At 37.6% G+C, this 24,531-nt stretch overlaps 1 protein-coding gene across 37 annotated transcripts in view; it reads right to left on the bottom strand.

Moving 5' to 3' along the window:
• The window catches only part of NRXN1 (neurexin 1), a 674,266-nt gene that overhangs the window by 81,446 nt on the left and 568,289 nt on the right, over window positions 1–24,531 (bottom strand). For 26 of the 37 annotated variants that reach the window (XM_032103140.1, XM_032103136.1, XM_032103145.1 and 23 more), the window contains 2 exons: window positions 15,019–15,108; window positions 13,274–13,593 (listed from right to left, as the gene is read on the bottom strand). In XM_032103140.1, the coding sequence (XP_031959031.1) occupies window positions 13,274–13,593; window positions 15,019–15,108 (410 nt within the window). The remainder of the gene's footprint in view (window positions 1–13,273; window positions 13,594–15,018; window positions 15,109–24,531) is intronic. The other 11 variants (XM_032103158.1, XM_032103161.1, XM_032103163.1 and 8 more) reach the window with 1 other exon arrangement.

Below are 24,531 nucleotides of genomic sequence, written 5' to 3'. Positions count from 1 at the left end.
TAATACACATTTCTGATCCAACTCTCAGAGCATATTCATTTGTAAGGAGGAAAAAAAAAAGCTAATTAAGAATTAGCTATTTGGCTGCTTTCAATGGTAGCTTTTTGTCCTTCTTTGAGAAATAATTCCTCTCAGAGAAACAAAAATGTACGTGCTTTCACAATACTAAGAAACTTGTCAGCACAGCCCAGAGAATTTCCTCTCTAGTCCATTATTTGCAGTTTCCTCTTGGTCAAGAGTGGCTGCAGCTTATTCCATGAAACATCTGCTTGTTACCCTCTGTGCTTTCAGTGGATGTTTGCACTCCAGTCCCCAGGGAACAAGTGAAAACCAGCATTAAATGAGAGCTTTGCTGCCAGCCTGGGCAGAAAAGGACTGACATCATTAGTAGCATCAGCCACATTTATCCCAGCTCTTCTTTGTCAAAGTCAGAGATGGAAACTTGGAGAGATCCATCAAAGTTTGTACTGGAGAAAGTTATACTAAAATTTATATTATGCTGTAATATTGACAGATCTGAGGTCTGCTTTCGTTTATGGTTATGTGCATTCATGCTTTATCTGCTAGCACCCTGTATCTTCTCATGCTTCACCAAAACTGTTATAACTATGGGATATTCTAAGATTAATTACTCCTATCTACCTTCTCAAAGTGTCTTCATTGTCCAAACATCATCTTTGCAAAGAAAGGCCTTGCAGCCCTTAAATACCTTCTATTCAAGATTCCACAGATCACTTCTCTCCCACAGGAAGTTAAATACAGGCTCTTGAGGCAACTATGACAGCAGAGTATGTAGGAAAACAATCTGTCAATTATTCATGTATTTTTAACTGTCAGTAGTGTGGTACAGCAAGTGGAAATAAAAGGAGTAGAGCTGACAGAGTAATGAGCCATCTTCCCCACAGATCACCAGTAAATGCTCTGCTGGTCCCAAAGAACCACAATTAAGAGAATGCTGGCATTGATAATTAATGAGTTATTTAAAATGAGCAAATCAGAGTACACTTTACATGCCCTTTCACCTGTGGGTGAGATTTTGTAGTATGTAATTCACAGGTGCTCTACTTGGAAAGAAATAAAACAGTTCATTCATTTCAAATTTTTGTTACAGAACAGTGGCTCAGATATCAGAATCACACCTCATGTCACATCCTAATTAGAGAGATGAAAGGAAACAGAACTCCTACTTGTGTAGGGAATGAATGAGAACTGATTGAGATTTTACCTTTAGCTTAGACCTAGGTTAAGATAGCACCAGAACAGACATGATTGTTTCTAATTTCAAGACTTGATTCAAGAAAAGACTTGAAAAGCACATGCTTAAATCCCTTCCAATCCCAGCATTTACTTAAGAACATGCTTAAAGAAAACACATATATTTAAACACTATCTTGAATTGGAATTCCTCTGCATACTGAGGCCCCACATGGATCATCTGAAAAATCTCATATGCCTTATTCATCAGCAATAGATTTTATAAAATTTCCTTCTACTCTACTGAAAAAAATAAAGCAATTTCAATGATTACAGCCAATACTCAGGGAATGCACCATTACAGCTCTATCTTGCTGTTAGTATTTGTAAATAAAATTGTACTCACACTGTGACTTTCACCCCTGCCACTGCATTTTTCTCTTCTTTGACCAAGAAATGCCAGCTAGGAGTTTTACTCTAAATTCCTATTTTCTCCCATGGGCATATGGACTCTCCTTGTTAACTGACTGAAACACCTGAATACACTTCCTTTCATATTTATCTATTTTTCTTCTTTTTTTTTTCCCCCTTTGGCTCCATCTTCCTAGGTCATATCAGTACGGTTTCTTACTGATGGCCTTGCCTTGCCAAAAAGAAAACTTGCCATTTGGTTTGGTTTGCTAGTCAGCTGAGCAACATGAGCAAAATTTGCAAGTAATTCTGTGGAAAATATGTGCTTAAACCCCAAATATGAACAGCTAGATATTCAGAAAAGCAGGGAAAAAAAAAAAAAAGAAGGCACACTGTGTTACAAACCCAGTCTTGTTAGGTTATCCAGCTCATTTTACCATCAACCCAGGACTAGAGAGGGAAAAACCAATACAGCTTGTCCGATGTTCAACACTAAGTTTAAATCAAACCTTGTTGCTTCTTCAACAATGCTGAAACTTCCTCCTACAAAGATTAACCATGTTGCTCAGTATTCATCATTATTATTTTAATATTGCACTAGAAAGAAAATGGAATTGCCATATGGTGGAATTATCATGTCAGACATCTGTTACCTCCTCTTATGGGAAAAAAAAACCAAACCACTTCAGTCTATTCACAGACTAAGCAAGCTGATAGCAGTTATTAATATATAAAGATATTTATTATACAAAGATGTTAAGTGTAGGATTAAATTAATTGTAGGATTTTCTTTAGAGGCTTACCTGTTTAATACTAAAAACATAGGTAATGGTCTCTATTTCTGTGTGGACTCAGCACTACAAGAACTTGCAAAAGTTTGAGTGCTAAAGTCAGTTAAGATTGCAGAGGAGGCACTGCCTCAACAGCTTTGCAAAGCTTTTCAAACAGTTGATTGAAAACATTGAGCTGATCTCAACCATTTACAGATTTATGTCTAATTAGATGAATATAATACACACAAAACACTTTTCAAACAGTGGTTTTATTTGGATTTTCATTTTGAATTTTTTTTTTTTTTCAATTTGCCTGCTCTTAACAATAAGGAATAATAATGTTTTTAAAAAATCACACAGAAATAGGTTTGAACAGAAATTTTTCCTTTCTTTCATTCTTGGTATGCTGCTGATAAAAATTGAGAAAATATCTTGGGTCATCAAAAATGATTCTTCCATTAGTCATTGGGGAAAACAATAACCACATCCTGACCCCTTCTCTCCTGCATCTGTTTTTAACTGACTGTCATTTCATAAGGAAAATACTATTACTGCCTTTATGTCTCATTTAATTATAATACTTGGTCATTTTGATCACATTAGAAAACATTATTTCTAAGACTATTTCTGTGTATGGTGATGCAAGCTACCACCATCCACCACAGGGAGAGGAAATGTCAATGTCATTATCAGGGAAATATTTTAAGGGCTTATGTTGAAATTGGACATCACCTCAATATAAAAATGTAGTGAAAAATTACTTTTATACACTCAAATACCTATGCAAATACTTTATTTAGAAGGCAGCACACATCTAGCTACCTCTGCTTTCCTACACTGTGGGATATGAAGGTATTGATAGTGCTTTGGCATGGATTAGATCAGTTAATTACCAAGTCCATCACACCTACAGAAAATGTATTCAGACTGTCATATTCAATACCGCTGGGAGCCTGGAATTAAGCAACTAAGTCTTAGTATTAATGTAAGGAATTATCAGCTTTCCTGAACACATTAAGTCTAGATGGATATCCCTAAAGCATTCAGTAAAATTCCCAGACACTTAATTTCAGTGAATTTGTGGCCTCGTGGAACATGGAGACAGGATCTACACTAATTTTTCCAAAATATGACCTGAAAAAGACATAAAGAAGGGGGAATATTTCTCCTTGGAATTGATTAATGCCTGCACATCTGTGAAAATCACAAGAGAATCTGGATAGGAAGAGAAAAGCAAATGATCTATTAGTCGGGGGAGTCAGCTATGGCTACATGGGCACCAGAACCTCACTCGTGCTGTTCCCAGCATCCTCCCAGTGTCTACTCAGCACAGATACTGATGTCCTGCTCCAAAAACCTGAAAATAATATGCAAGTGTCATTTGAGATATGGCTAAGGCCACTTGTTCTGACCTCATCCTTTTTGTTTAATTCATGAAAATGTCAGCATCTTCCATATATTTTTAGTGTTATGCTGGGAGCTGAGAAAAACCTGCAAGCTGGTGGCCATTTCAAAAGCTCTGTCGACCTCTTCAGTCTTTCTTCTCGACAGGATCCATCCACAAAGCCCCAGACATTTCATATGTGGCTGGATTTAAAGACCTAGCAAGACAATACAGAACATTGTACCTTCAAATGTTTTGTTCCCCACACAAGCCTTTTTCCTCCAGGACCTGAGGAATGTCAGCACCATGGAATCTCTTCACTCGGGCTTTCTGCCACATGATTTCTGCTCTTTCCAGAACTGCCTCTAATTTACCTGCTACAAGTTCTCCCAAACCCTGGTACTTGCACCACTGTGTTTTTAGATACAGACACAATCCATAGTGATGTGTCTGAACATATCAAAGGCCGTAATGGATTTAATCCTCAGCTCATCATCATCTCACAGTGGGGAAGTGCTTGGTGATTTATTAACAGAGAGGAACTGGAGGAAGATGGTATCATTTCCCCTAGGTCAGAATACAAACCTACATCTTTGATTTCTGTTCAATTGGTGAATATACCATCATATCCGCTGGAGTGGAATTTAAGCAAATGGTTCCTATTTCTCAGCCCATATTCCTATGCACTTCTAGGAGAGAGTGGCATACTTGGATCCATGGAAAAAGTTCAGTTCTTCTCTTCCTTAATGCAGATGCCCCTGCCCATCATTTACATTCTCTCTTTGGAGAAACTGGCAAGTCCCACAGGTTTCTTCCTTAAGTCCCTTTGGACACTTTACTGTTCCCCTTCACATTAAAAAATTCCAATCTAATAACTTCATCTGGCTTTTAGAAGTGTTTATGTGTGTGTATATACATATATTTGTGTGCTTGAGAAATCATACTGCAAAAAAGAGACATTTCAACGGAGATTCATTAAATGAAAGGAAAACTGTGCAAAGAAATAAACACTGCATGCAAAATTATTTGTAACAGAACTGCAGATGTTCTAGGCAAAGAACATGAAGACATAACTATTAGAAAGTATCTAACTCTGAAGTAATTCCAGCATATAAACAAAACATAACTTTCAGCTGTTCAAATCAACTGTTGATTACTAAATGAAAACAAGTATTTAAAGACAAGTTTAGCTAACAGATCAAATTAAATAAATCAATAAATCACAAAGTACTTATTGAGTCATTCGAGACAGACGTATTATGTTGATACTACCCACAGGGAAAAAAAAAATGGTTTTGAAGAAACCTTCTGTACTAATTTATTAACTGAAAGTCCCAAGAAGTGTTTGATTAAAGAAAATGATCTGCAGTCTATGAAGCAGGCGTGCCTGTGAATGAAGATTTGGTCTTAATAACTGTAAGTGAGCAGAAAGGTTTCACACATTGCCATCACCATCGTGTTTAGAGGAAATCTCCAGTACATAATACAGCTCTGATACGTGCCTGATGTTCAAAAAAACATCACACAACAGACTGTTGTAGCCAGGTCCTTGCCAGCCACACATACAGCAGGTTGAACACTGCAACCTGCAGCAATTAGCCTGATTAATTAGATATGGAAAGAAAATTCATCTGCCAGCGGCTCCATGTGCCATGGAAACACTTGAAATCCACTGGCTGGCTGCAGCAGCAGGACTGACACTGCTGCAGTGCACTGGGGGGGCTGCAAGTGAGGCAGCACTTTGAGGCTTTATCAGTGCAGGCTGCCTGCTCTGGGCTCTCACCACTGAGAGAAGAGGGTCACACCCTGAGTCAATTTGCTTTTCTTTCCCTTAGCTCTCAGGAATCACACACAAAAGAAATATAATGTATTATTTCATGCTTTCTGAGAGGAAATTGTGTGAGCCAAACTTGTAAAACACACAGTACTTCAATCATAAGAATGCACCAAAGGAAGTGGTTAACGAGATCTTCAGGCTTAGCACAGCTCCAGAAAGTGATAAGGGGACTGAACGACTCTCGCTTTCTTTTCACAGGAGAACAGAAACTCTGAGACACAATACAAGGATTTCTATCCTTCAAGGCTGCTGAGAATCAGTGACTGTAACACCCAGCCCTTTTCAGCCATCCTAAATGCAGAAAAGTGCATTACAGCCATGTGAATGGATGGTTATGGGTCACCAGCTCAGCAACAACCTCTTGTTCCACCTGGGTGAAGCAATCCCATTTCCGTATAATCCTGATGCTTGCTTGGTGTGCTGGCAGGCACTGAGAAGGAGCAGTGGAAGGCACAGAGTATGAGAGAGGACCAAGCACTGCTTCATGTGAGAGGACCCTTCCCAAGAAAGAGGTTGACAAAAAGAGCTGCGACTGAGAGGGAAATATTTCTCCAGCAACGAATCACTGCCTAAATTTGGGTATGACTTTGCTCAGCAACCATTTGATGCTATGTCCCATGTTATGCAAAGGGATGGTTTAGAAATACTACTATCCTAATATAACATGAGCAACTTACTAGGAATAAAGAAAGGCAGCATGCTATGAAAACATTAGTACCAAGATGATGTTTGCTGTACTATATTTCACCATATTTAAAATGGTAATGAGTCAGAATTTGAGACCGCATAAAACCAATCTGGGTTAAAAAAAACCATAATAAAGCAAATTGTAATAAATTAACTTGGTCATTTATACATGAAAGAACAACAAAATTAAAGCAGCAAGTGGCCTGAGATCCTTTTTTCTCAAATTGAACTTAAAAAGAAATCTTATTTGTAACTAATTAATCAGCAATTTATGCAAGCGTCTTGCCATTTTTTGGATTACTAACACTGCTGTAATTTCATTTACAAGCAGATTTTTTCCCTGTGTGTACACACTGTAGGGGGTAATTTCAAAGCAATGCTCAAGGTTTTAGACATATCCCACTGGCTGAACAGAAATTCCATGGTTTGGCTTCCTTTTGGAGGGGCTGGAAACCCATCCCACCTGGATGGTGCCTCTTGAAGTTAATCCACAACAGAGCCAAAGACAAACCAGAAGTCTTTTCTGGATTGTGCAGTGGAGCAGGAATGAAGTAGCATTGCTGATCATGTCCAGTTGTTTTTGGGCCTGTAGTTTGCCATGCAACTGGTTAGGATTTGCCTTCGGTGCTCCACTATGCTCCAAATTGCCTCTATGAATCTTTCCAACAAATGCCAACGACAACAACTAACAGCAAGTCTTATCCCTGAGCTTGGCACAATTAAGGATACTGTTAAGAGTATTTATATATAAAAGTGTCCTAGGATAAGATTTTCAAAAACTTTGATGGAATATAGAAACATTAATGAGTCTGAGGAACTTTTGAGAAGCTCGTCCTAAGCACACACATACACTTTGTTTTTCTTTTTCATCTTTGCTTTTAAAACACAAAGCAGAGGAAGACCTGGCTCTGCAATATGTAACAGAAGACCAGGATGGACACCAGAACAGATGAAATTTAGCTTTTCTGGGAGCTTAATATCCTTGAAATCTTTATGCTGAAGCCAGATTTGACTGACTTGGTCAAGGGATGCAATATTTATTAAGAGGCAGACAACCATGAGATCATCTAAGTAATACTTGGAAACAACAAACCAATGAGCCAGTTCAAGAGGCAATTGTACTGAATACTGACTTTCTAAAGCCATCCTATTTATACAACTTCAGTACTCCAGCTGAAGAGCCAATATTCAATATGTAAATATTTTGCAGAAGAATGGGAAAGTCAAATGTGATCAGGTAGCAAATATAAAAACAAAGATAGAGAAGTTTAATGTTCACTGTGTCCACTTTTCAATGTTTTAGAGATCTTGAATGTCAGTGATGTTGATAATTGTTTTAAAACAATTAATCAAATTATCAAAAATCACTAGAAGAAACTTAAAATTCTTAATATGATATTTCAAACAACAACAACAAAAAACCCCACAAGGAAAAGTGCATGGGTTTCACGCACTTAGATAAATTTCTCTCAACCTGCAACTGAAACATGTGCCCTTCACAACTATCATTTTGCACAGAGATCCTACTGCAAATGGGATTTGTCCCAAACACTCAAGCTTCCCAGGATCTGTCATCTATGGGACATGTATGGGTGCTGAGCACTGGGACGCTGGAAGCTGTGGGATTCACTTTACACTAGTGAGCATCTGTTGAGTCAAATCTTTGTGATTTATCAGAGCCCTGGCAAAGAACTTTGCTTACTGGGGCTGATGAACTGTGGAGAAGTTGGTGTGACCATCCAGAGAAAGAAGTAGAAGCAGTGCGGATACACGGGAAGAATACAATGCCTGTATTCTTATATTATATTATGTATTCTTATTATACAATGCCTTAGGAATAGGACTTTGCAATCCATGCAGGCATAATTTTAAACCAAAATGGGTGGAAAAAACTCATCCTCCTATCAATATTATCTGCATACATTTAATGATTACTGTGCCTCCACAAAACATGTTCACATTTGGCTAGAGGTTATGTATTCAACTACCATTCTTAAAATTGAACTCTTTCCAGGATAACACCCCTGTTTTTTTCCAGTGCTTGTTTTTATCTGGCAGGTGAAGTCTCTGAGCCAAGCCTGTCATTGTCCCTGCTACAATGAATGCCATTTAAATCTGCTGCTCCAATATAGGTAGGGAAACATACCCTTCACCTGATGTATGCCCTCCAAGGCAACTGACCAAATTTCAGTTCATTGACTTAGTTCTGCCTGACCAAAAATCAGTGCCTATTGTTCCCAAACACGCAATCATCTCACAGTATATAGCAATTGCTGGCTAAGTGGCTTAGTGCTATTGATAAGAACCCACCCTGACGAGAACAAAGAGGACTGCCAGAATACGTTATGGAAAATAAAAAAAGCTATTTTGCACACAATTTTCAGAAGGAGTTTCCAGTGCATGCAAGTAGAGGCTGCTCTGTGGATAGGCTGTCATAATCAAATCCTTAGAAAGGGATGAAAAATGAGCATATTATTCTTGATTTACTATCACTTCATTTATGATTTCCAGTTAATATGGACTCACAAAGCCGTGCCAAAGAGACACTAAAGGCCTGATTGGGCTTTCCTAATTCAAGCAAAACCCATTCTCTAAGTCCTTTTGAAGCCTTTCAGGCTTCTGCCAACTCTTGCAATTTTTATTGCAAGCCTTGCAGTACTCAGTGTTTAGCTTAACATTTCAGCTCCTGGAGCTCTACAACATGTGAATCTTTATTTTCAGTTTTAAAAGATGTTTATCACCTTCATGACTGAATAGAAAAACTTGAAAATTAGATTTTTAAAAAGTGTTAAAAATAAAAGAAAAAAAGAAGGAAGAACTTCACTGTATCATTTTGCTGAATAACCTCATAAAAAGTTGATATTCTTGGATCAAATTCATGATTTCTGAGTCCAAGTGCATTCTTATGGCTCCCCAAAAGTTAGCAACACCTATTTTCATTTAACACAAGTCCTGTTCTCACAAAAATTAACCTGGGGGATTTCTTTCCATGCTCATAAAGGTATGCAAAATGTTGAGCCTCCTCCCATGCAGTGTGGAGGGAACAAATCCTGTAATCCTCAGCTCCCATGCCAGTGGCCAGGGATTCCCCCAGGTCTCAATGGCAAAGTGAGAAGCAGAGGAAAAATCTCACTGACCACCCAGCTGGTGCCAATTTTGCACCAATTACTTGGCCAGGCAGCCAAGTCCTTAAATTGCCTGCTCCAGAGTCTGCTGTACCTCTGTGGTAATCCTACAGCTGTCTGAAAAGACTGGATAAAAAACTACAGGGCAGTAAAGTGTCCCTCCCACAATGGCTGCAAATCTGCACATTTGTCAACACTGAAACAACACAATCCTTGCTTTATTTCCCTCTTCCTCCCACCTCCTGATTTCCTCTTTTTCCCCCTCTCCTTACCTGATACCTTTTGTTAATTCTGTGAGATATTGGAGGCAGGCACTTTCACTTCCACTGTGTTTACACAGTGCCGTGCATGGAGGCTGACAGCTCGAATGCCATTATAATCAAAGGATGAGTAGGGGGGAGGATTTAAGACACTAAGGAAAATGAGGCATTCACCTACTATTGACATTCAATAAGCTTTGAGTACCTTTCTCCCCCTTTGAAAAATTTACATTTCCAAGTGCAATAATTAAGATGTCTCTCATCACCAAAACATCCATTGTTAAAATATTTCCAAGCTGGGAAAGTCTTCATTTAGAGTCTCTAGCAAATAAGCGTTTCTTTCTCGGAAGCACTAAGACCTCCTTCATCTACAATCATGCACAACAGTATTCAACGTACTTTCTGGAAGTCCCATGTGTATCTTGCATCATATATTGCTTTTGCTAATATCTGTGAGGAAGCAGATAGGAGGAACCTACAATTAAACATTGTAGGTTTTTTAAAAGAACCTTTCCTATAAATAGAGGTTTAAATGATCTCCTTTAAGTATTGCAATCTTTAATTTAATTCAATACCTCTGCAAATGGAGCAAACAATCTCTGACTGATTAGATCATTTGCTTCTATTCTATTTCAGCCATGCACTGGTTTGTAGTAATGTAGGGTTTTTTCATTAGCAATTGCTGTTCAGCTGCATATTTTCTTCAATAACTTAATTAATGCTGGAGAGGTAACTTTTCTTCTTGTGCATTACCATATGTCAGTGTAGTTGATGCTCTTGCAGAGGTTACATATGAGCAAAAATCAGAAAAAAAAAAGTAAAGGACAAAAATGAAAGAGAATGAAGAAATTAAAGGTGGTTTTTTTCATGAGATGGTGACTGCCTTCATCTCCAGGGGCATCAAGATGGAAAGTGATTACTCAGCACCCTGCAGGACAGACCCATGGGAGTCCTATGGGTCACAAGCTCAGAAATTATTTCATGCAGGTAGAATAAGAACCAGGTATGAATGAAGAGAAGAAATTATGTCCCTAAGGGGATTCAGTAGCTTCCTAGGTCTTTGTTGCATGAACAGTATAGCATCCTGCAGACGAATTTCAGCTCTGACTTTGGGATGTTATAAATCTCTCAAAATCAAATCATAGGCCTGGAACTGTGTTCCAGTGCAGTCCCTGACAAATTAAGTGTATAAAATGACACACAGAGATTCTACCAGAGAGGACATTCAGACACAGATGAAGTCAAGAAGGGCTCATTTATACACTCAGGTTATCCCAAGTGCTGCAGTGATGTCACCATGGAATGCTTTCCTCACAAATGTTGATTTCAGGCCCATAAATCGGCATTGTGTCCCATTGGATGCATGAAGTCCTTGTTCCACCCCAGCTAACAGGTGACAGAGGCTGATCAAAACCTTCACCCTCAGAACTTGGGTTGGAGAGATGTTCTGTACCTCTGGGTGCTCCTCATGGTGAGGTATCAAAGAGCTCCCGTTATTTTGGCATAGCCACTTCAGCCAGAGAGGAAGGAGGAAATGGCACAACTGCATCGAGGCCACTCAGCCCCAGTGGCAGTGAGGTTCTCTAAAAAATTGAGTGGATGTTCTGACAGAATCAATAAGGGCCACATTTTATTTCAGGCGCCACAGTCTAGAAACAGATCAGCTTTGGAAGATCATTTTGCCCTAACTGTCTGTTTCCCCACCTCAGAAAAATTTACACCTCACCATAGCTGTTAGCTTATGAAAATTTTATTTCAAAAATATCCCATTGGAACACCTCAAAAAGAAAAGTCTTAGTGGCTAAACATGAAAATAGTGTGCAAATTATAGTGGGGAATACTCCCAGAAACCGAGGCCAACTGGCAAAGCAATTACACCAGTAAACTCCTGCTGCCTACAGCTCATGCAAGGTGCCAACTGAGAATGGCCCCTGTGACATTTTTCCTCCAAAATTGTTGGCAGAGGCCAACAGTATGCTGGGAACTGACAGAACAGCTTAACATTGTTTAATTTTAACTTAGTAACATTAATTGAGCCCAAATTCTTCCACACTGGGAGGGTGTTCTACACTTTTAGAGGCAGACCTTCCCTTTGGTAAATTTGATGAAGCCTTACATTTTGTTGCTGCAAAATACTGAGGGTCAGACTAGCTGGATAATAGAGTGCAAGATACTATTTAAAACAGAATTAGTAACAAAGAAAGTGTATTGCTATTTAGTAAAACTCTGTAACCTACTACAATAATTATTAAACCCTCTGTCAACCTGCAAGTCAAAATGCTTTTCTTTTTAAGGCTCATTTCTAAGTGAAGTGTACTGCTTCAAGATTTTTAAATAACAATTTTTACTTTACTGTAGTTTTTGGTCCATAGTATAAAGCATACAGAGATACTACAGACAGAAAAGCTGAAGTGTCAAGTTTGATGCCCCAATCATATTCAGTCTGTGACTTGAGTTTTTACACAGAAAACAGGCAACCTGACCTCAGCCTCTGTCTACTGTGCTTCATTCTTGAGAAAATGAACCTCATTCAACGCATCCTGTCCCTCCCTACAGGTCATGATGCTTTCTGTGTTCTTTGTCCTACTTCTGGATCTCAGGAGTGTAGCTGTCATGGCTTGATGGCCCAGTGGGCACACAAACAAGCATGTGAACCAAATGAACATAAGAAAAGCTTTTAGCAGTCTACCTGTGTTTCTTGGTTTGGTTGAGGGTTTTTTTGTTTGTTTTGTTTCATTTTTTTTTAAGAAAGAATAAATATGAAAGAATCTTTCCCATCACAGGAACGTCTTGACAAGTTTTAGGTTCTTAAAGCCCAATGTCTGATGCTGTTACTCAGGATATCCATGAGATGAAGGTACTTAATTCACTCACCTGTTTTTCTCCCCTCCTTTTCCCAATAATTAAATTCCCCTGCATATTATACAGAGATCCTGACAAAACCTGAAAGCAACTAAATATATCACCAAATTCATGAGATACAAATAACTTCAAACAGTAAACAGCCTATGACTTTGAGCCTGAGTCTCTCATGGTGCAGAGTGTTCTTAATTCCCTCTGCTGGCACTGCTTCTTGTGAGGAATACTGCCAGAGAAGATGATCAATCATGGGACTAGAGAAAGTTCTAATTCCCTCTTTTCCAGACTCTTGCAACTTTTTGTCTTCACACCTCTTTCCTGTTCTCTCTTAAAACTGGGTCTCTTTTCTCTATCTCAAGGATAAAGTCACCACTTCATTTAATTATCTCTAATTCCAGACATCCTGCATTCCTACACTGAAAATAATCGATGTAAGCCATCAAAGGAAGAAAGGGTATTTAAAAATATGCACCACTATGAAGATGGATGACAGAGCAATATAACTCAGCACCAGAACAATCTGAACTGGAAAGTTTGCCTAATTTAGAAGAACAGCAAAGTCCTTACTTTCCCTCTAAATGCTGATGAACATCACATCCATGAGCCACGTATGGTACAGAAATTTCAACTGTAACTCATGCATTTCTTTAACAGGAGCAATTTCATCTGCAGAGGGAATGAGACAAAGGAAGCCACGCTCAGAGGTGTGAGGATATTGGCAAAAGGCGAGGAAGCCAACTAACCTGACCAATGGGTTCTTTGGTCGGAGCCTTTCCTCTTCTAGCGGTGCTTGTGGCCAAGGTGGTGGTTGTTTCCATGACTGACGTGGACATCTCCGACTGCATTGCGGTGGCTGTGGACTCGGTTGTCATAGAGGAAGGCACTTCACCAACAAGTCTCACATTTCCTTCTATCACGATGTTGGCATCATTTTCTGCCGCCATATTCAGAACTTTCAAGCCATTGTAGTAAAGACCAGAGAGCTGGCCTTGGAAAGGGTGGCCGCGTTCCTTGCCTCCAATTTTTATGGTTGCTTGGCTATTGAAGATTGTGAGCTGACGCCCTGTGAAGATAATATTATATACATGCAAAAATGTTGACTGTGAACGCTATACTCTACACGAGTGATAACAGATTGTCATGGGGTGAAAAATGAGAGCAATAAACTATAAGAAAAGGATTTGACTCATAATTCATTGCTTTTTAATGAGGTGTCCATGAAATGCATAAAATTTGAGAGCATTTGCATTTTTCTTAATTTACGACGTTTTGGGATCTATATGTTTTTTGCTAAAAGGCCAATCAAATATATTTGCAAATGTGTTTGGCACTACAAGATATACCCCTCTCCCTTTTACCTGAAAGCAGTGTTAACCTTTTGGTGTGTTTTAAGAATGCCAGGTTTTCTAATTCCTTAAGATAACGTTTTCTTCAAGTCTGCCAACATTTAAAAGTTTGGATTTTTTCCACGCAATGCAGCATAGAGCCTATAGCTTTATGTACAAGTGAGTTTATGTATGTATAGACATATACGTATATGTATATACACACAAAGTTTATATATATGCCAAGAAGTCACTAGGTCAAGTGAATTTTAAAGAATTTATGCAGTAATCTGTTGCATCTCTATATATGTGAATATTTACATTTTAAATTAAATATTTCCTTTTCGTATTTAAATGTTTATTTCCCTTCAACATACACACTGAAAAGAAACACATGGTTCACACTGAGTATCTCAGAGGCAGATTCAAAAATAGATGTCTGATTGGCTTTCAGCAAGGCTATCAATTAAAATAAAAGATTTTAGATGTAAAAGCGGCTTCAGAAATGATACACATACCGATGGAGAAATCATGGCACATTTCCATTAAACAGAGAAATCCTCAGCAACAGTACCACTCTTAGTAAATAGAATAGTCACTTTAGCAGATTGGTTTCTGCTCACAAAAAGCATGCACACAACTTTAAAGTTCTGTTTTAATTAGTGTTTGTTCCAAAATCCCCTTAGAAGGTTGCAAACGTTAAAGGGACTTCATTTTGATTGGCAATTCATATTGCCCACTATTTAAGATACCTACAGTTTAAACAAATTTTTTTCAGGACCATGATGAAGATATCATAACTACAGATATTTTTAGTTAATAATTTAGATGCTGGAACATGGAATATAATCTATGAATGATTTATAATTTTTGGTTAATGTTTGCTATGAGTACCTTCATAGATTGAGTTAGTGGATTATATTTAACAGTCCCTTTAACCTTAAGTTAACAGGGTAAGATTATTAAACAGCTGGTACTTCTAGAAATGTATAGAAATTATTATACAAGGTATGCAAATATTACTCTATATTTTACTTTTTAAAATTTGTTTTAATTTAGTTTTACTGAAATTTATTTTTTATGTTTATTAGTGTTACAATGAAGCACTACTTGGTTATGTTCAAATTATTTTTTTATTTGAAGTTTTAATCAATGTTTTTTACCTTTGTCGAGTAGCCATTCATCAACTACTCGACCAAGTCGATATGGAATTCGCTGTCTAGCAATCGCCAGGCGCTCGTTATCATTGTTTCCTTTAAAGTTTAAAGAGACATTTCATTGGTTAAAATCTGTAAGGTCAAAGGTTAAAAGTTAATACTTAAAGCTTGAGCTATACAGTTGCCACATGATTTTTTGAAATTTGGAATTTTAAAAAGTGCTACCTAGAACATTTCATGGTTCAGACTTTTCATTCATTCATTTATTTTATTTTAGCAAACAAAATTATTCCTATGTTAATTGAAAATTAGAAATCTGCATTTGAGCTAGGTTATTAAACTTATGTTATAGACAGACCCAAAAAACAAATTTAAACATCATCGAATGGCTTTACAAAAAAATGATAGTTGACCTCAGGGTTTTGTCTTTTTTGATGTTTCTTATTAACTAGTTAAACATGTTCAGGTGAAACAGGTTTAAGTTTTCAAAAGACATCCAACCTCTCACTCCAGGTTAGTCATTTAAAGAAGAAGAACACAACTCTTAATCACCATCTAAGGCACACTTACTTCTTCTGTCTAATAATAGTCCTGCTGTAACTTATTCCTAAGCAGAAAAAATACACATTTCTTCGCTTCATTTAAACAAAATCCAGAGATTCAAATACATGGTACAGAACAGACCAGGGCATTTGCAGTTTGTACATTCTCTTAGGACTCGTTGACAATGTCTTGAAGGAACACCAAGGCTTTGACAAAAGTGACTTGCTGAAAGGTAGCTTGGTTCTGAAACATGGAAGTGCTTTAAAATTTAGCAAGAGGCCATCTGTGGTGGGGTTTCATAAATTAAGAGCTAATCAGAACTCAGCAATGCAAGGGACAAACTTGTCATATTTGCCAACTGTATCTATTCTCAGTCAGTGCAGAGATCTCTGACTTTTTTAACTAAAACAGTGAGATAGAATAAGGCTAATACAGTCACAAAAATAGCAGATGAGGAATAATTAGCAAAACACTTTAAATATTTATTTGTAATTACAGGTTTTTGTGCTTGAGTTATATAGTTGTGATCCCTCAGAAAACCACTTAGGAGAATGGCAAACCTAAATATTTGCTTCAATGTATAGGCTTTTGGTGGCAGCCTAATTTTAAACCAACAATGTCTTTTTCTTTCATTGTATTGGTTCATATTAGTAAAGAATCTGAGAGATAAGAGCCGGATGGGTAAAAAGCAGTCATTCATAAATCATGTCCAAATACAAAATCAATCTTATTGGCTCAAATGTGCATATTTTCTTTGACTTCAAAACCCACCAAACCAACCAAGGAATCAAGTCCTGTATCTGCAGTAGAAATGTAAGCACATGCTGCAGTAAGTCCATGTAGTGCTCAGAAAGACACATTCCTGAGCTAGAAGGATCCCACTGCTAACTATCAAACAATTATCCGAATTCAGGAGATCAGTGTTCTGGTTTGTCACAAAATTACAAGCCGTAACAGGCTTGCAGGGAAGAATCAGTACAATAGATCCCCAAAACTGCAAATGAAACCACGGTGGTTTTATGCAGGTATTTGTTCTGCAGCAATGAGAACTGCTATTTCCATGTTTCATTCAGCCCTCACTTCGTTTATCATGGACATCATCCACCATGCCAGAAGCTGACCTATTTGCTTTTGAGGAGATGATCTTTTCCTGTTGGTTCCCTTTCCAATGTAAAATCATAAAATGGTTTGGGTTGAAAGGGACATTTGGAGATCATCTCTTCCCACCCCCTTGCTATGGGTAAAGACACCTTTCACTAGATCAGGTTGCTAAAAGCCCATTTGACCTGACCTAGAGCCCTTCCCATGATGGGGCATCCACAACTTCTTTGGACAACCACAGAAGAGGGTTCCACAACTTCTCTGAGTAAATATGCTATGTGAACATCTAAGTGTATGTCATATTAAAAAGTGGATGGACGTACATACATATATATATATAAAACATATACATTTTGTTTCTATGTACATTTCTCTCTGTTCTCAATATTTAGATATATTTTCCATGAAACAGAACTGAAACTGAACATTAAACATTTTACTGAATCTCTCCCTTTTGTACTTCTCCAAGGAAGTGAAATTTTGGAATTAAACACATCACAACACAACTACTGTGATGATGTGAGAATAGAGGAAGCTTTAATTCTTTCTTTCCTGTTATGATTTTTAAAATTACTGCTCTTCATCCTGGCCTCCTTTTCCTACAGCAAACTTACTGTGAATAAAAGGAAATTTGAAAAGTACCAGAAAAAACCCAGGAAATTTCATGTGACCAACACAGGAACCAAAATAAATGGTATGATCCTACATGTTTCTGTTCTGGATTTGTATCTTCCATCAAAATATGTGTGTATGTATGTATACCTCAACCACTGAGTTAATAATTTATATTTACTGACACTCAGTTACTTTTAACACATTTAGCTTTTCAGAAGGATGTTCCTACAGTTTTTATTGAGGCACTATCAGTTGAGTCACTGAATAAGTGAGAGAACATCCTATTTCCAAAAGGTTTCCTTAACTTAAAGTAAATGAATCATGAATTTTAGTTAGGGTTGCATACCTTTTTTTCCCCGGTTATTTATATTTAAAAAAAAAATGGGGGAGTGGGTGAGATTCTTCTATGTCATTTATAAAAAAGGCTAAGTTGTTCAGAAGAAGTCTGTGGGCATAAGGAATGCAGTAACATAATGGAAATAAGTTTAATGGGTAGAGATCATCATTCAGTCATCAACTTCACACACTGTTACTCACTGGATGCCTTTTGTGAACGAATGCTCTCTAGATCCCACGAGAACCAGGCAGTTATGACAAAGTATTCACAACTGCCTTTACTGGGACGGCATTAAACTGTGGTGTTTTATTCACCCAGTAGGTGTAAATCTGGAACATTTGGTAAGAGGACCCTCTGCAGACACCAGACTGGATCCTTAGCACTATTGCAACTCTCTGTTGTAATTCCATGACTAACACGGGATTTATCGTCGGCAAGGTCCACTCTCACTAATCTGCAGCTGCTCCAGAACCTCTCTATGGTGAGCCTGGAAACTCCTCTGTGAATTAACACCATAAATTTAACCTTGGCCAGCTTATACATTTCTTTGAATCCTTTCATTAAAACATACAGTATGTATGTTTTTTGAGACTATTATAATGTGATTCTATCAATAAATTATGTTTTATACTAGCTGCAGCAGTCCTGCACCACTGGGAGCAAAATTCAAATGAAAAGCAAGGAAATAACAATTTGATTTGTAAAGGTCACACAAAAAATAATTGCTGATTACATTAGCCCATTCGTCATCAGAGGAAAAGTGCGCTGTGAAATACATCTCAATTTGACACTATTACATTAGCTTAAATTCTTCTAGTGTATAATATAAATGCAAAGGCTAGGGGGAAATGGTGTGGAACTTATCTGGATTTAGTTTCAAGGAGAACACATGGATTTAGTAATGATGAAACCAGTAGACACATAACAACTACATTAAAAAAAATTAAACGTAGAATTGAAAATAATGGAAACTCCATTAAAAGCAACAAAAGTCCTATTACTACATCATGAAAAGCACACATAGTTTCAATAACTGCTTCTTCCGAAACAGCTGGTTTGGGTCACGCACTTAGATACAACGAATCTGGATAGATCCACTGAATTCAGTAAAACTGTATGCATTTCCCTCATCTTATAATCTCATCCCCAGTAATCATAAATACCACAGATTGTTTTCCTCAGGAGTATTCAGCTCATGTTTTTCTACCTTCCTTTATTTATGCTTGTTTTTACCAATATGGTGAACCACAAGGAACTTCTTCAGTAAAAACACTTCCAAGAAGGTTAATAAATTTTTTCATACTCTAAATAAACCTGCGGCTTTGAGATTTTATTTCTGCTACCCTTCTGAAAGATTAAGTGCTCTGGCAGGCATCCTTTCCATCGTAATTCATAAAAAACCCCCCGATGTGCCTAAACTTTAATTGTAGACAGCTATGTGACTATCCAGCATTACTCTTCCAGGTTATATGGCCAAGATTTCTTTGATTAAAAAAGCTGGGTAGAAATGATTCACTCAGGATGTGCACCATGACACTGTCTAACCTGATTGACTTCTAGATGGCTTCATTCTTCTGCCAAATAGACAATATTTTGTCACAACAGAGTGTTAATTCCATACTGGCAGAAAGGCTTCAAGGGAATAACAATAATTCCAAAGAATCAAGGTAAGCAGAGAAAAGCAGCAAAGGTCAAATCTTTGAGTCAGAGCTAAATCTTATGTCACAACTGAGAAGATGTAGTCTAAAAAAAACTTTAATCATACCTTTATATCTATAGGTCAGCTGGGACAAACCAACTATGTGAACTTCACTAATATGTATTTTATCCCTCCTGATTTATTATATTGTCAGGGCTGGAGTGTAATTCTATTTTGTGCTTTGAAATAAAGGTGTCAGTTATTGATGTGAAATAGCAGCATCCTTGAAAAGGAATAAGTAAGAAGGTTGAAAATCGTGAGTCTGTGAAGAACAACCTATACTAGAGAATATTTTCTTTGAAACAAACCCTTTAACAGAATACAAATTCACATTGTTAGTCCCAGTGATCTGTTACGGAAATAAATAACAAAGTGATGAATCCAAGGTCTATCTCCATTTATAAACAACCTTCTTTCCCTAGTTTTGCTCATCATGATCTTGACACCGCTATTTCTGAATCATGACTCCCCTGACATCTGCAAGAGAAAGACAGAGACCCATATCATTCCTCCAGATGCAGTTAGGGATGAAACCTGACTGAAATGTCAACTGCATGACGTGAGAGGAAGCCACAGCAGCTCTGGGTGGGATATGGGCACAAACAGTCCACAAACAGTCTCACATGGCCAGGAGATGAAATCATAATCTCAGTAACGGCCCATACTAAAGTTCTTTCATAGCATCTATTTCCACTATTGTGCACATATACTTGAGACTGGGTTGCATGGGGGAGAGGAGAAGAGGTCCAAGTTCACCTCAGGAAGTCACTGTGTTAGTGGGGGACACTGCTCTGACCTACATTTTTGCTGAGTGCTTACAGACTTGTCTAGCCAGTGTTTGATCCAGGAGTGAGCTCTGGATGGATCAGATGAAGGTGCTGCTGAAAGATGTCAGCTCTACTTGTTACAGTGTGTGGGGAGAGACAGAGGAGGAGTATGAGGAGTTACATACCCAGAAGGTTGATTTGGGCCTCCTCCAGTGTTCAGAGGGAAGGTACACACACAGTTGCAGAATGTGAGCATTTTGAACAAACCTTACCGTCAACTCAGAGAGAAGAGAAAAGTACAAAGAAACTCATAAGTTAGAGAAGGAACCTGTAGCAAATAAGTAAGAGTGCAGCTCTTCAATGCCTTACCTTCTGGAGAAAATTTAACCTATGAAGAGAGAAACCACCATGAAGTACAACTTCTCCAAACTTTGAAGTGTCAAGCCTGGCAAGTTCATATTAAATGACCAAAATATAATATGACCCTTTACACCCTACAGGAACTCTCAAATTCCTTATAATGAATATTAAGCATCCCAAGAGGTTATTTGCCCACAGAATGACTGATAGGCGTCTTCATAGCAGAGTCAAATCTCTCAGTGGTGGCTCATAACAGTGCTAAAAACAAAGCAAAACTTAGGTTTGCCTTTAAGAAGAATACAATTACAACATTTATTGCAAGATGAATGCATAAGTTGGTTCCCATTCCATTTATCCTACAGACTGTACCAAAACATCTATTCACCTGTAAGCTCCTTATTTCATGCTTGCATATAAACAAAGTAAATAATATTTTTACAACTTTCTACAGGATTAAATGGAGAACTCTCATTAACCTCTCAGGGGGAGCTGAACCTTCACTTCAAATCAACTACCTTCTGCCCTGTTTTGTTTTTGATTATTTTTCACTGGATTAATTAGTAATTAAATGAAGAGTATGCTCTTCCTGACTCTCACTTCCTCACTGTAATGCAGTATCTGTCTCAGTTTGTGCAGTTCTGGAATGCTTATTTTGAGAGATTGGTGTATTATATCAAAAACAAGCAAGAGAAGATGAAAAGCAACAAGAAGCAGATAAGAAAACATAAGACTTGTCTGATAAATTAAAGGTCATATTTTGTTATCAGGAGTTTTAAAAAGATCCTTTGTACTGCCTGTGTAGAATTTAAAGAGCTAATACTGTAGGGCTGCTGCTAAAATAGGCAGGAAAACTGATAGAAATCATTGAAGAGGAATGAATTGTTGCAAGTATGGTACCATGCCCAACATCCCCCCAAGAGTGACATTTTGTAGTTCTCCAAGGTAAAAGGACTCTGAACTGTTTCTAAATCATAATGTCACAGCATTTAAGGTTATATTTTCGATATAGATTTAACCAGAGGTTGGCTGTAAGCAGTTTCTTATTCAATAGATTTTCAACAACTGGAAAATGGAGAATGTTTCAAGCCTATTGCATTGAAAATTAGCTAGATCTGAGATAGCAATCAACTGCTGAGGGTGTTCTACTGACTTTTGCCCAGGTAGCAATCTGGATGATCTTCATTTCATGCTAGCAAAGAGGTGCTATATAGAATGTCTCTTGACAGAAATAATACATTATATAAATGAACAATGGCAAAAGGGAAACACTGTGCTCAGCGCCCATTTTAAATTCCCACTGGGCTGTAACTCCATGAATATCCAGTATTCAGGTAGAAGCCATCACTAAGAAAGGACTTACTAACTATGTGGTAAGTGTCTCCTAATTAAGTTTAATCACCACATAAGTTCCAAGTTTGGAAAAAGGACAAACTGTCAGAAGGTCATTGCTCATAACCTTGTATTTTATTGTGGTTAGTGAAAGGCTTTGGGAAAATCTATTTTTCCCATAAGTTATTTGTGGACAATTTGCAACATGAAAAGTCATCTGAAACAATTGGAAAAATCTTCTGGAGTTAAATCCTCCTCTTGGATATGTGGTTGATAAGAGAAAATAGAAGATTGGCCTTCAGTTGTGATCTCCAAAACTGCTGCAATTGGACTGCTTGAGCAGGCTGTGCAGGGGCAGTGCAGGGTGCAGATAAAGTCATGCTCATTACATGACCAGGTTCATAAACACTGTGGGAAATCCAAAGCACTCAGCATCAGCCTTCATCAACAGCACACAAACTAACTTGACTCCAGCTGTAAATTTTAAAAATGTTGATTTCATGTTCTTTCACAAAACATGAAGATGCTGGAGTTAACCCCTGTGTTCTAAAGTCCTGGGACATACAGGTGCTTTGTCACACTTGCTGCACCTGCCCAGGCTGTATCATCTTATTCTCCTATGGATAAGCATAATTACACACAAGCCAACAGGAACAAAACAGAGGTCATTTTTTGGACCAGAGTTTGCCAAGAAGGAAAAAAACAGATGTGCCCATACAGACAGAAAATGGCATTTAAGAGATAAAAATCTGTTCTGTGTCAGCAGTGCAGGCAAAAAAAAGTGAAAAAAACCTAGCCCTTGGCCAAAGCCAGCTCCAGACTTTCAGTTCTGTCTAAAAGTGGCATTTCAATTTGTGTATTTAAGCCTTGAAGACATTTTACTATAAAAGAATAATCTATTTCAAATGGAAAGGTTTAAACTTGTACATACAGGGGAGTTTTAATGCTTTCGGCAAGATGCAGAAACAGAAACTGTAAATAATAGAAACAGATGTTCACTGAGATAAAAACAGAGGAGTGCTTTAGGACTGCAGAACTGCAATGACAAGACTAAAGTCTAATGGAAAAGTCTAATGGCTGTGGGTAGACTCCCAGCAGAAGTTTAATTTTATCTGTTAAAAATTGAAATAATCTGATTTCATATTTATAAATTTAAGAAAAAAAATCACTAATAATTCCCCTTTAACCTGTGCTATGTTGCACATCATTATAACTTTTTATAAAATGCAGCTAAGTTTCTAATAATCTGCAAAACATTTACAATTAGCTAAGGTTTTTCCTCTTGTGATTATGTTTTACCTCATTTTTTTTAAAGTAGTACAACTTAGAATACTGAGAATTGTTGTGAAACATTTGATTTTGTTTTGAGATGTTAATTTTGAAGAGAATTGGACAGTTAATTGCTCAGATACTTTGAGTTTCTATAATCAAAACTCTTCTATATTTTCCTTTTTGTATGGTTTAGGAAGTTCTCAGGGAAGGGAACATCTGGTTACCATAATATGGTTGTCACTTTCCTGATATGTCTCCTTCATGAATTCTCATATTCTCTGTGTAAAAATGGGACAAAGACCCACTGCTGAGTAAAGACCTTGTGTGGGGAATAGGCAGGAGAAGGGCTGTCAATGTTGGCACAAACCACGTGCATGGCAAGTCCATTTCAGTGCACCCTATTCTGCAAAAGTCCATAAAGACACGCTGAGCATCAAGCACGGAAGCAATTCTCCAGTGTCTTCCTAAATCATGGCCTGAAAAGATCTTTGAAGCTACAGATCTCTCCTTGGATGTTTTCAGATGACAGATGGTGTCAAGGTAGCCTTGAGCCTCTAGAAGAGAAAGCCAGTGACTCCAAAGCCAGTCCTAACACATGTGGATCTGACCTACACCAGCTAAACCAAGACATCCCAATGCTTTAAGTTCTTGCCTGGGATCCACTTTCATATGAGGAGCTGCTCTGTTTTAAAGCTAACAAGGGCACGTTTTGGATGGGCAGTTCAAAGCTGGCAGCTAACTTTCATGTAGGTCTAAATTTATTGGCTTGATTTTCAGAGCAAATCTGAGCTGAAACACCAGAATGAAGAAACAATCAGTATTGGACTAGGTAAGCATATATGACTTTGCAAGGAAATAGATAATCACTAGTCAACTGTCAATATGTTTAATTTTTCGTTTTGTTCTACAAAAATCCATTTGCTAATGCAATATCCACAGTGTGGACCTGACTTCTACTCTGAAACACTTATGAAATGTTAAATGGGAAAAAGATCAACTTTAGAAAGAAAATAGCTCTGCTAGCACAATTTACACATCTACTTTTTCTCAGGAAACCACTTGACCTTTTAAAAACCTACTGAAACCCACCATGTTGAAATTAAATAAGGCTATTATCATCTTTCCAGCTTTATGAACTCTTGTAGCTTCTCTAACACTAAGCACTAATGCATTATTAAATATAATGTAATATGCTATTTAAATTATTTTTATTTCTAAATGATGGTACTGAGCAAGGTGAAGTATTAAATAAGAATCTAATTCAAAGCAGATAATACACTAACAGCTAAAATGTGCAGATGACTTACTAATAAAATATTAATGAATTCCAGTTTAATAAGCATATTTCAAGACAAAATTCACGACTATGAGCAGGGAGGACTACATCAGTCCATCAATCTATTGTCCATCATCACCCATGAAAGTACTGGCATGGACTCGATAGATTAGATGGGAAAAGGAAGGTGCCTTCTGTGCTTTTGTTCATATGTTCACAG

This window comes from Corvus moneduloides, chromosome 3 (genome assembly GCF_009650955.1).
Source record: "Corvus moneduloides isolate bCorMon1 chromosome 3, bCorMon1.pri, whole genome shotgun sequence".
NCBI lineage: Eukaryota > Metazoa > Chordata > Aves > Passeriformes > Corvidae > Corvus > Corvus moneduloides.
This window is presented reverse-complemented; position numbering and strand designations above follow the sequence as displayed.